Below are 12251 nucleotides of genomic sequence, written 5' to 3' on the forward strand. Positions count from 1 at the left end.
ATATATATATATATATATATATATATATATATATATATATATATATATATATGAAAACTAATGAAAGCAATGAAAATGAATTAGGTGTACCAGATGTAACCAGGATTTTTTTTGGTCTGTTTTTTGTTTTCCATAAGATTTCAAAATGCCTAAGACTGTATAACCATAGAGTAGACAAAGATTTGTGAATATACCAGATCAAAGCTGAGTCCTAAGTATATTAGGAGCAAAATAAAGAAGCAACATTAACGTTTTAATTATAGTGATAGCTTAATAATTTAGACATGATAAAGGTAGTCCAATACGTGACTTTCAATCTGATATGTGTCTTGACTCACTGAAGTGGCTACACTTTTTATTAGATGGTCTACTTTAGTTGAAATATTTGTTGCACATTAGAAAATAGAACGGGAAAGATTATTCATTGGGTTGAACATATGTTTTGTATGCAGGAGGCCAAGGTTTGATTCTGGCACCACGGAGTAGCCTAAGAGAAACTCTGGAGCACTGAGCTGGGATGAGTCCCAAGCTTGGCTAGGTACAGACATAAAACCAAAAGGAAAAAAGAAAAAGAGAAAATGAAAAGGAAAGAAAGGAGAGGAAAGGAAGAGGGAGAGGAGAGGAGAGGAGAGGAGAGGAGAGGAGAGGAGAGGAGAGGAGAGGAGAGGAGAGGAGAGGAGAGGAGAGGAGAGGAGAGGAGAGGAGAGGAGAGGAGAGAAAAGAAAAAAGGAAACCATTCTAAATTTCATAGTCTATCATTCCTTGCATTGTCACATTTATAGCAACTGTTGATACAGAATTCATAACAAAGTTGAATTCTAATAACTTGATCTCACTTCACAAAATCATGTCTCTGAGACTTGAGGATGGATCCTTTATGTCCAGAATTGCATAGTCAACTCAAATGTTAAATGTGAGTTTTCAAGCCCTGACTCAATCTTTCAGGAGTATAACCACCTAACAAACAGTGGTACTCCTGTTTATAGGATGCCATGAGAATTTCCTGGTCATACGACAGTAGATACTATGGTTCCCTAACAACCTCATCTGGTTTTAGAATTACATATATTTTTTAATTAAATCACTGTTACATTTACAAAGTTGTTTATGACTGGGTTTCAGTCATACAAGCTTCCATCACCTGTCACTGAACCATTGTACATTTCCCACCACCAATGTCCCCACCTTCCCTCCTCCTCCTTCCCCTCAGGCTTCCTCTATGGCATCTCTCTCAAGTGCTCTCTCTCTCCTTTTGGGCATTATGATTTGCAATACATGTACTGAAAGGTTATCATGTTTGTCCCTTTACCCACTTTCAACCCTCAGTTCTTGTCCAGAGCGATCATTTCCAACTATCGTTGTCATAGTGGTCCCTTCTCTATCCCAACTGCCCTCTCCCCACTGACACTTGTGGCAAGCTTCCAACCATGAACCAGTCCTCCTGACTCTTGCTTCCACAGTCCTTCGGTATTAATCTCATACTCTTTTCTTCACATTCCACAAATAAGTCCAATCATTCTATGTCTGTCCCTCTCCCGCTGCCTCATTTCATTCAGCATGATACTCTACATGTCCAGCCATTTATATGTGAATTTCATGTCTTCATTTTTCCTGGTGACTGCATAGTATTCCATTGTATAGATCTACCATAGTTTCTTTATCCAGTTATCTGTAGTGGGGGACTCGGGTTGTTTCTAGATGGCCAAAAGAAACATCCAAAAAATGTTTTTAATCGTTAATCATCAGGGATATGCAAATCAAAACAACAATGAGATATCATCTCACACCACATCAAAAAGAACAACTGCTGGCGTGGATGTGGGGAGAAAGGAACTCTCCTTCATTGTTGGTGGGAATGTCAACTGGTCCAGTCTTTTGGGAAAACACTAGGGACATACCTCAAAAACCTAGAAATTGAACTTCAAGATGACCAGGAATACCACTTCTGGGAATATACCCCCAAGGGAGAAAGAAGGCAAAAACACACTGCAGAAAAGCCATCTGCACTTCTATGCTCACTGCAGCACTATTCACAATAGTCTTTTAGAATTCTAATCTCATAAAATAAGCTTACTTCAGGATGTTTTATTTCTGTTCTGGGGCTAATCACAAACTGTTTAAAGCTTAGTTAACTTAGGATCATATAAATCACTATAATTTAAGCCTTATGAAAGCTGCCAAGAGGTTCGCTGTCAACCTTTTTCTCTCCAGTGCTCAGAACAAGTATCTGGCACACAGCAGGCAGGCCAAAAAAAAGTTACATAAATTATATATAAAAAAAACCAGTTATAAAGCATTAGATTAACTTCCAGGAATTAGCAAACAATTCAAACTATTATTTTTCAAAAAATGTGAAAGACTTATTATGACCAACATAAAAAAAATGTGAACTGCTACACATTTAAAGATGTAGCCATCAAATAACATAACACACATTTCTAAGACTTTTCCCTTGGCTGTCTTAAATTAAGAACATATATAAGAAGCTCCTTTTATGTATCCCTACTAACAATTAATTGCCTAATATTCTATCGTCAGTGTCCAAAAAGCAACAACAGTGGTTTTAATCTAATCCAATAAATTTAAATCAAAACAACTATAAATACAACATTAATAAGTATCAATAGTGTACTTCTAGGATTACTGTTAACTATTTTCACTGTTAGATGGATTAAGGTTAGTATATTAAGCTAACATTAGGCAAATTTTAGATACCTGCCTGATTTTGATTTCAAACACTATCAATAAAACTAATTCCTAAAAATTTCATAATATTTTCAAAATATCTAGGCAGCATTTTTGTTTGTTCGTTTGTTTGTGTTTTTTCCCCCCCATTTCTTTTCTCCTTTGTTTATGGTTCTGGGCCATCCCTGGCAATGCTCAAAACTTACTCCTGGAAGGGCTCAGGATACCATGTGTGATTCCAGAAATCAAATCCAGGTCAGCTACAGGGAAGGCACATATCTTCCCTGTTATCTGATCATCTCTCCACCCCTTAAATTAGGTCTAGAGGATGAAAACATGTACTAATGTTATACTTCAGGCTACTATTCTTTCAAAGATCAACTTATCAAATTATTGAAATAACTATCAACTTCATGAAGAAAGTGACTAACAGTAAAACATGTAAATATCTAAGCTGAAGCAACAGTACAACAGGTAAGATGCTTGCTTTGTGTATGATTAACCCAGGTTGAATCTGGGCACCTAGATGCAAGGCAAGTGTCTTAGCCCTGTGCTATCTGAGTCTAAATTTTTTTGGGGGGAAGTGGTGGGGTTCACACCAGGCTATGCTCAGGGATCATTACTATCAGGGCGCCAGGGACCATATGGGATGCCTGGGATCAAACTCAGGGTGGCCACTAGCAATGCAAGCACCCCACCCATTAAACTATGGCTGAGGCCCTAATATTTTTAAACCGTAAAGCAATTATTTGTCAGGAAATAGATTTTTGTAACTCTTCTAAAAACAAAGCATCATTATCTGCAGAGCACTTTAGAATTAACAAGAATAATGACTGAAATCATGTTTACATTTTATCAAAGAAATGAAACTATGTAGAAACAAAGTGAAAAGCCATATTCCCTTTCCTCACACGTCCTTAAATAGGATGTTAAAAAAAACACCTCATTACCTTGTCACACAAAGAAGAAAGCTGCTCCAACAGCAACACAGAGTTCTGTTTGGTGTTGTTTCTTGTCAATCCTCTGTACGAAGGGTTAAAGAAATAAAGAAAATGAAAGTACAAAAAAACAACTTAATTAGGTACTTTAGATGGGTAAATTATGTGGTATGTCAATTATATCATAACGAAGTTCTCACTATCTTTCAAAAGATCACTCCATTATTTTTTTTAGATAAGAGAAGAATAATTGACAACTCCATTCCCCAAAATGTTTGGTGGGTCCTAAATTCATTTATGGAAACTTTTAATTGTAGGAACTCACAATTTCTTCTTTTTTTTAAATGATTTTTTTTAAATTCTGAAACTATAACATTAAGTTCTTCGTCCTCTTAACAGCTTCTTCGACACTCTTGAAGGCGTTCCACGCCACTCTCTTCCTCCTGCACAGTACTGGCGCAAAGTTGTTCTCAAGTTGAGTTCTTGACCCAGGTATACATACTGTTGCATTCAGAGATGTTCGTTCCGTTGAGAGCAAACAGAACAACAGGAACTAGTTCATTTCTCATGAATATTGTCTTCATGAGATTCTGCAGTCTGAACATTCCACACTCATGGTCAAAGTCAGCCAGCATTTGTGTCGCTTGGCTGATATTTGGTATTATTAGAACGATGTCATCAGTGAAGGAGAGGTGGTGTAGTTGCCAACTGTCTATCTTCACTCCCATTCAAGTTGTTGCATGATGTTCTTGAGGGTGGTACTGAAGAATTTCCGTGAAATGGTATCACCCTGATGAACCCCTCTCTTTACATCGATGATCACTTCCTTGTAGAATGGTGAGATCCTGGTGGCGAATCCACAATACAGTTCACAGAGGATTCTGATATATTGAGTTTGAACGCCCTATTTGGCTAGGGCTTTGATGACTCATTTCAGGCTCAACAGAATCAAAGGCCTTCTTTAAATCAATGAACACTAGACAGAGCAGCATCTTGAACTCTCATGAAACCTCAATGAGTTTGATCACCGTGCGGATATGGTCGATCATGCTAAATCTTTTTCGGAACCGGGCTTGCTCACATGGTTGTCCTTCATCTAGTGTTCGGCCAATCCTATTCAGGATGACTAGAGTGAGCAACTTGTAGATGACGGACAACAGGCAGATTGGGCAACAGTTGCCGATGTCGTGGATGTCTCCCCTCTTGTACAACAGGGCAGTCCTGCTAGTTTTCCACTGGGATGGAACCTTGCATTCAGACAGGTAGCATGTGAAAAGCCGAGCCAGAGTATTGACGAATATTGGTGGCAGATTCTTCAGGTGTTTGGGTCTGACCTTTTCTGGACTGGGTGCTGTACACTTCTTTACCGACAAAATGGCGTGTTGGATTTTGGAAGGGAGAATGCTTGGAATGACATATCCATCCCACGGAATTTGGTATGTGGGCAGGTGGACATGGCTACCGAAGAGTTCCGAGTAGAAGTCATGGATAACTTTCTCCATTGCCCTTCTGGAAGATATAACAGATCCATCAGGATGTCGGAGGATAGTCATCTTGATCTTGTAGTTGGCAAAGGGCAGGCAGGTGTTGCAAATACTTTTCCCAGCTTCTGCCACATCGGCCAACACTGCTGCTCTTCTTTCTTTGAGATCTTCCTTTATTGCTTCTCTGCACAGCTTTGCAAGCTCGAACGTTATCTTGTGATTGCCTGAGGCTCGAACCAAACCACACTGGTGAATGAGCTCGAGAGTTTCTGAGGACAGGCATCTTTTTGTGGCTTTCTGACTCTCAGTATTCCTCGAGTAGTCATGGAGGTGCTGAACCAGTCGATTGTATTCCTTGTCAATATTATCAATGACGGTATCTTCCCCTATTGCCTCAATAGTGCGAAAGGGCTCCCAGTTGGTGGTCATTCTGAGAGCCTCCAACTCCGGACACATCTTTTCGACTCCACCGTTCTTCCTGCACTACGTCTCAGAGACCTGGGCCCTATGAAAACAAGATGAGAACACTATTCAGGTCTCCCAAAGAGGAATCAAAAGAGCTATGCTTGGAGTATCACGTTTCACTCAAGTGAGAGAAGGAATCCGGAGTTCCGACTTCTGTCAAGGATCGAGGATCAGGGACGCTGGCTCATTTGCCAAGCCATTGAAAATCAGATGGGCTGAACACGTAAAGCAATTTGAAGATGACCATTGGACTAGAGCCGTTACCAACTGAATTCCATGGGACATCAAAAGAACGCCTGGCCACCCATCTACGAGATGGTCAGACTTCTTTCTCAAGACCCTGAACAAATGGCTTTAAGCTCTTCGTGTTCCTGGAGCGAGCAGACACCATTAGGCTACACTAGCACGCGACAGGAATGAATGGAGAAGTTACTGGCACCCGCTTGAGCAAATCAATGAGCAATGGGATGACAAGTGATACAAGTGATAACAATAAGTAGTTAACTATTGGTGTTCCTAAAAACTATGAGAATGAGAGATTTGTGAAGACAATGACTTCTTAAAACTTTAAAAATAATATGCCACAGGGGTCGAAGAATAGTACAGCAGGTAGGGCACTTGTCTTCACATAGCCGAGCAGGTTGGATCCCTGCCACCACCTATGGTCTCCCAAGCCCCACCCGCCAGGACTGATCTCTGTGTGTAGAGCCAGGAATAAGCCCTGCGTACGGGCAGATGTAACCAGAATAATAATGATAATATGAACAGCAACAACACGCCACTATTCCATTTCCAGGCAATAATATTTTATAGGAAATATACCATTTTTTAGGTATTTTCCTAAAAATTCTTATTATTTTCATGGATAGTATAGTTATACATAGATACATAGAATAGTTAGTATATGAATGATGAATTGCATTTACTTTTACTTACAGATATAAACTGGTAAGAGCACTGGCACTTACATGTCCATTCTGTCAATGGCAAGAGAAACATCTGAACATTTCAATTTTTTGTTTGTTTGTTTTTCTCTACAGATCCCTAATATTTCTCTTTCCTCCCTATTCCTATACCAGGATGTTCTCTTCCTATCCTAGAACCAACAACCACACATGAGGTTTTATTTTGTTTAGTTTTGATTTTTTACAGTTAATAGTATCTCTCAGGCTGGAGCGATAACACGGTGGTAGGGTGTTTGCCTTGCAGACAGCCGACCCAGGTTCGATTCCTCTGCCCCTCTTGTAGAGCCCAGCAAGCTACCAAGAGTATCTTGCCTGCACGGCAGAGCCTGGCAAGCCACCCGTGGCATATTCGATATGCCAAAAACAGTAACAAGTCTCACAATGGAGACATTACTGGTGCCCACTCGAGCAAATCGATGAGCAACAGGATGATAGTGACAGTGACAATAGGATCTCTCTTCTATTCACAATATCCATCTGAAGTATATCTGGAGCAAGAGAGATAATATAGAGTTGGATGCTGGCCTTGCATGTGGCTGACCTGGTTTCGACTGTCAGTCTCCCATATAGTCCCCTGTTCTTTGCCAGGTGTGATCCCTGAGCACCACCTTGTGTGGCCAAAAACAACAAAAATGTACCATATATTTTATAAAAACGTAAATACCCAGCATACTCAAACATCTAAATGTGGAGCAAGAAATTATCTAGTAGACAGAAAACGCAACGAAAAATAAATGCGTAAATGAAAGGATACAACTCAAATTCAATGTCTGACATATAGTAGGAAGGTAAATCTGATAACTTAATCATCTGCACAAATTCCAAAGCAGGGCCATAATAGTGGAAAACCTAAAAAAAGAGAAATTACAATTGGGTAATAACTTAACTACTGTCAATAAAATGAACATATTAGTAGTTAGCAATTAAAACAATAAATATTTTAAAAAGTAGGCTTTTACATATTTTACAAACTAAAATTATAAGCCTATACTATCACTTCAAACATACAGAAAAAAACTTATACATGAATAGATAATTACTAAAAACAACTTGAATATAAATTACCTTTGGCAAAATATTCTTATCCTTCGATAGTACTCTCTTTTTGGCAAGAGAGCAAGTATTTAAATCAGATGGAGTAAAATTCTTCAGTGTGATTCCCCTTAAACAAAACTCAGGAAAACTAATTTCAAATCCAAACTGAAAAGAAGCCAAGAGAATACAATTAAATATCACTGTATCACTGTATCACTGTCATACCGTTGCTTGTCAATTTGCTCGAGCAGGCACCAGTAACCAGTAACCAGTCTCCATTATGAGACTTGTTGTTACTGTTTTTGGCATATTGAATATCATAAAGTGAAAAACTAATGCTAGTTACAGTATACTAAGTCCATTTTATGTAACCACAGAAACAAACAACCATGTTTACATATATTTGTTCAATAATTGGCTTCCTACCAGTCTGTAGGTCTTGCAAAAACACAAAGGGTATATTTTATTCATCACGGGAAAAAGACATTTCTTCAACAACTAATGCTTTCAGTATAAGTTGCTGAAGAAATCAAGTCCTGCTAAAGTAAAAAGATAGCTAAAAAAAAGTAACAGTAGCAACCATGATTGCTAACAGTTTACATTATGATTTGTTTTTACACAATTTTCCTCCCCCCCATAAAATCCATGAGACAGTTACTATTACTGTTCCTGTTTTGTACATGAAGAGAGCTAAAGCACCAGAAATGCCAAATAATATCCAGCATGCCACACAAAATTAAAACTAGCTAGAAACAGCTGGGATTTGAATGAAGGTAGTACCTCTGGAATCAATATTCTTAAACATAGTAATGCCTCTAGGCTAAAAGGTATTCTCAATCCCAGCCCCCTAAAAGTAATTTTCAAGTCTTTATGTTTGTTTCATTGCATTATCAAGGCAACAGGGTGTGCAATACATAATGCCTAGGTAATTGTTTTAAGCAATTAATGTTACTCCAACACACCTGCCACCAAAACACCAGTATCAATCCACCTCTGTCCCTAAGTGATTTCCAGTTTTAAATATCATCTTCAGAAAAACAAATATTTAATTTCCTACTCATAAAAGTATAAATAAAAATAACCTGCCATTATCCATAGTATATAAATACGTGATTTCAGGAATGGTAGTCAAAAAGTTACTCTCCAACCTAATTCAGTTGTCTCTATGGTTTGTTTACCTTAAAATCATTTGTGGAGATTTAGTTGAAGGTTTACTTGGTAACCTTCCCAAAGTAAGGATAAACCCACAAGCAAATAGACACGACGGACGAAGACACATTTAAACATTATCTTCTTATGGATTTTTATTAAACTACGTTAAAGGTTACTGCAAAGGGGGAAATTCTGTGATTGGTAAAATAAACTTTCACAGGAATGCAAGGAATTACTCATTTTCCCATGCCACCCTTGACAAGCATTAAAAAACGTTCTTGGGGCAATAGCACAGCGGGGAGGGCGTTTGCCTTGCACGCGGCTGACCCAGGTTCGATTCCCAGCATCCCATATTCTCCCCTGAGCACCTCTAGGGGTAATTCCTGAGTGCAGAGCCAGGAATAACCCCTGTGCCTCGTCGGGTGTGACCCAAAAATCGAGAAAAAAACCATTCTTATTATAGTCTTGTTTAGATACAAAATATAAAAGTGCTAGGAACACTTATTTCAACATAGGGAAGAATGTATAAAAACCACTAAAATATTCATTCATTATAAGAGATGCTAGGATAGAAAAGGAGAAACAGACCTTTATAGAAATTTAAGATTAGAATGTTCCAACTAATTTAATCTAATATTGTCATCCTGTAATTGAAAGATCTGGAATCTTTCAAGGATAAAAAAAAATGTTCAAAATAAGTGTGCTGGTTAGTAAAGGGCAGCATGGCACCTAAGCTAGTGTTTGTTACAGATGACATTTATATTTTAGGCAATTCTCTACTATTTCACACATAATATAACATAAAGCAACTTGGATAATCAATATGAGCTCAGCACATATCAAAATTCTGTCTTTTTTAAAAAAAGTTATTTGCTGGAATTTCAGTTACCAAAACATGATCATAGTGACTATGTCATTAAATTAATTCAAATCAATAAAAAGTTCTATTTTTCAATTAAAGTAGTCACATGTAAAATGCTCAGTATAAATACAAGAAGGTTTGTGGGCAGTATACTGTATTAGTATATATGTACATATATACATATACACACAAATATATGTATACATATATATGTATATATATATATATGTAAAACATTTCATCACTTCAGGAAACCCGAGCTACACAGTGTCACAGTGTTGTTCGAAAGGTCCATTTTCATTTAAATGGAGTTGAAAGGATTGCTTTGCATCTAAAATATCCAAGAAAACCACTTACCTTTCTCTCCCATATCTGAATCTTTCCCCTCCACAACTCCTTTGAGTCAATAATATCTCTGAGATCTTCTAAAGAGACAATATTAGCAGAAAGGTACTCGGCAATTTTCTGAAAATTTCTATAAATGAAAAATTATGCTAATTAAGTACAGGAACATTATTATTTTACCTAGATTCAACAATTAGAGCTAACTGCAAAAGCCTAAGCGGCAAAATGGAGCTTTTATCACTGCTTTTATCTACTTTACCACATTTTTTAAAATACGATAGAACATCCATTAGTCCAACTCCAAGAGAGTTACTATCACATGTTCATTTAATCCCAGCATCCCTACAATTAGGAGTAACTGCCCTTAATTACAGAAGACGAAAGACTTTCTTCTGAGCATTTATGAGCTTAAATGTGTCAGGTATATATATATACACATGTATCCACCCAAACTGAGTTTCGGTTCCTTATCTTCAGAAGTTGGACTATTCTCCTGGATTGTTTTCATAAAGTTTCATATAGAATTCCATGAGTATTTGTTATTACAAGCATGATGACTGGCAACCCTACTTCTCCTAGTACTTCACTAAAGAAGACAGAACTCATCTTAACTCACCCTTACTTACTGGTGAGCTCGGCATAAAGTTATTAAATAATAAGATAAAAATCATGCAGGTGGGGATTTGGCAGGGATTTAGATCAACTTTTTGTGCCTTTATGCACGAACCCCAGGCTTGATCCCTGAGCCCCCCAGCCTGTACAGCTGGGATGAATACTTCTGGGAGTGGCCCCAGGACCCCCTGAGCTCTGCTGGGGAGTCAATTAATAAATAACCCATGGATTTATTGAATCTAGTGTGAATAGTTACAGTAAGAATCAAAATTTAAGCCAATAACCGATGCATACGAAAATAAAATACAAAAGTTCCTATTTCTCTCCTGGCATACTAAACAAAAATCAAATATAACAAGTCTAGTTTATCCATCTACCAATGGGATTACTATAGTGCTCACTAAGTGACACAAGCCTATTAAAAAGCACACAAGCGTCAGAAGGATTGGACAGTGGGTAAGGTGCTTGTCTTGCATGCAGCCAACCTGGCTTCAATTCCCAAACACTGCCAGGAGTGATCCCTGAGCATAAAGTGAGAAGTAAATCCTGAACATCAACAGGAGTGGCCAAAAAACAAAAGAAAAAAATTAATTAAAACTAAATAAAACATATGATGAGTTTGGAGAAATTATGTTGAAGAATAGTTATAAAATAGCATAAATATCATTTACCAAAAATTTAAGCATTTCAGAAATATGAAGAATAAAATCATAAAAATCTAGATTGGGGTTGGAGAGATAGTTCAGAGTATTGCCTTGCACACAGCCAACCAGGGTTTGATACTATTTGATCCCCCAAGTACCTCCCTGACCACAGAGCCAGGACTAAGCCACGCATACCATTGAGTATGGCCCAAAAAACTAAATAGAAAAGAAAAAGGATATAAATTATTTTTAATAGATAAATCTCTAATCAAAGTATTACATAAAACTACCTTATCAGATTAAAAAATCTTCCAAGAGTGATTCTATTAAATGACTAGCATGTTATAAAAACAGAAAGCACAAACATTAATCAATTATGAACAAGGAAGCTTACATTTCACATTGATTTCCCACCATTGTAATTTTTGCTGAATACCATTCCTTCAAATGTTTTAATGCTCCGATAGCAGGTAGACAATCTTTCAATTTAGGATGATCTCTGTCGGAGGGCAACAGTATTATATCTATCATTGCCCTACCTGGAAAGAGAAAAAGCCGCTTTTGAAATTTTTTAAAGTGGTTTGATTTGCAATGTCTCAAAAGAGTACCCTGAACAACTGAATTTAATGAGTATTTAAATGATGAAAGAGAATTTTAACTCAATTTTTGAAATTCTTCAAAAACAATACACATCTTTAGAAGTTCACATTCCTTTCTGTTTATCATTTGATTTAAAGCCAAATTATCTTGAAATAGCTAGCATAAGCCAGAAAACAATGAGCTATATCATAATTACTTGCTAATTTGATGCCAGTGGTTAATTATACACACTGCTCTTGAGATCATCAATACTATTGTTCTAATGAACAGAAGGAGGGGAAACGATGCAATTTCATTATATTTTTTGACACTTAATTTTATATACAATGGAGAATAATTAGCTCAAATAAATTATTTCTCTTTTAAAAGGACAATGAAACATTCAGAAGATCAATTATACAGACAACATCATTGGTTTCTGAAGAAAAAGTATAACTTTATGAAGATTTAAATTTATAAATTTA

The 12251-nt window shown here is 37.1% G+C and overlaps 1 protein-coding gene across 1 annotated transcript in view; it reads right to left on the bottom strand.

Annotated features, from left to right (window-relative positions):
- Positions 1-12251, bottom strand: part of MTBP (MDM2 binding protein) — an 81679-nt gene that overhangs the window by 56045 nt on the left and 13383 nt on the right. The window contains exons 6-10 of the mRNA XM_004607645.2: positions 11582-11726; positions 9944-10061; positions 7603-7737; positions 7292-7386; positions 3636-3708 (exon numbers count right to left, since the gene is read on the bottom strand). Coding sequence (XP_004607702.2) covers positions 3636-3708; positions 7292-7386; positions 7603-7737; positions 9944-10061; positions 11582-11726 — 566 coding nt within the window. The remainder of the gene's footprint in view (positions 1-3635; positions 3709-7291; positions 7387-7602; positions 7738-9943; positions 10062-11581; positions 11727-12251) is intronic.

Source organism: Sorex araneus, chromosome 2, assembly GCF_027595985.1.
Source record: "Sorex araneus isolate mSorAra2 chromosome 2, mSorAra2.pri, whole genome shotgun sequence".
NCBI lineage: Eukaryota > Metazoa > Chordata > Mammalia > Eulipotyphla > Soricidae > Sorex > Sorex araneus.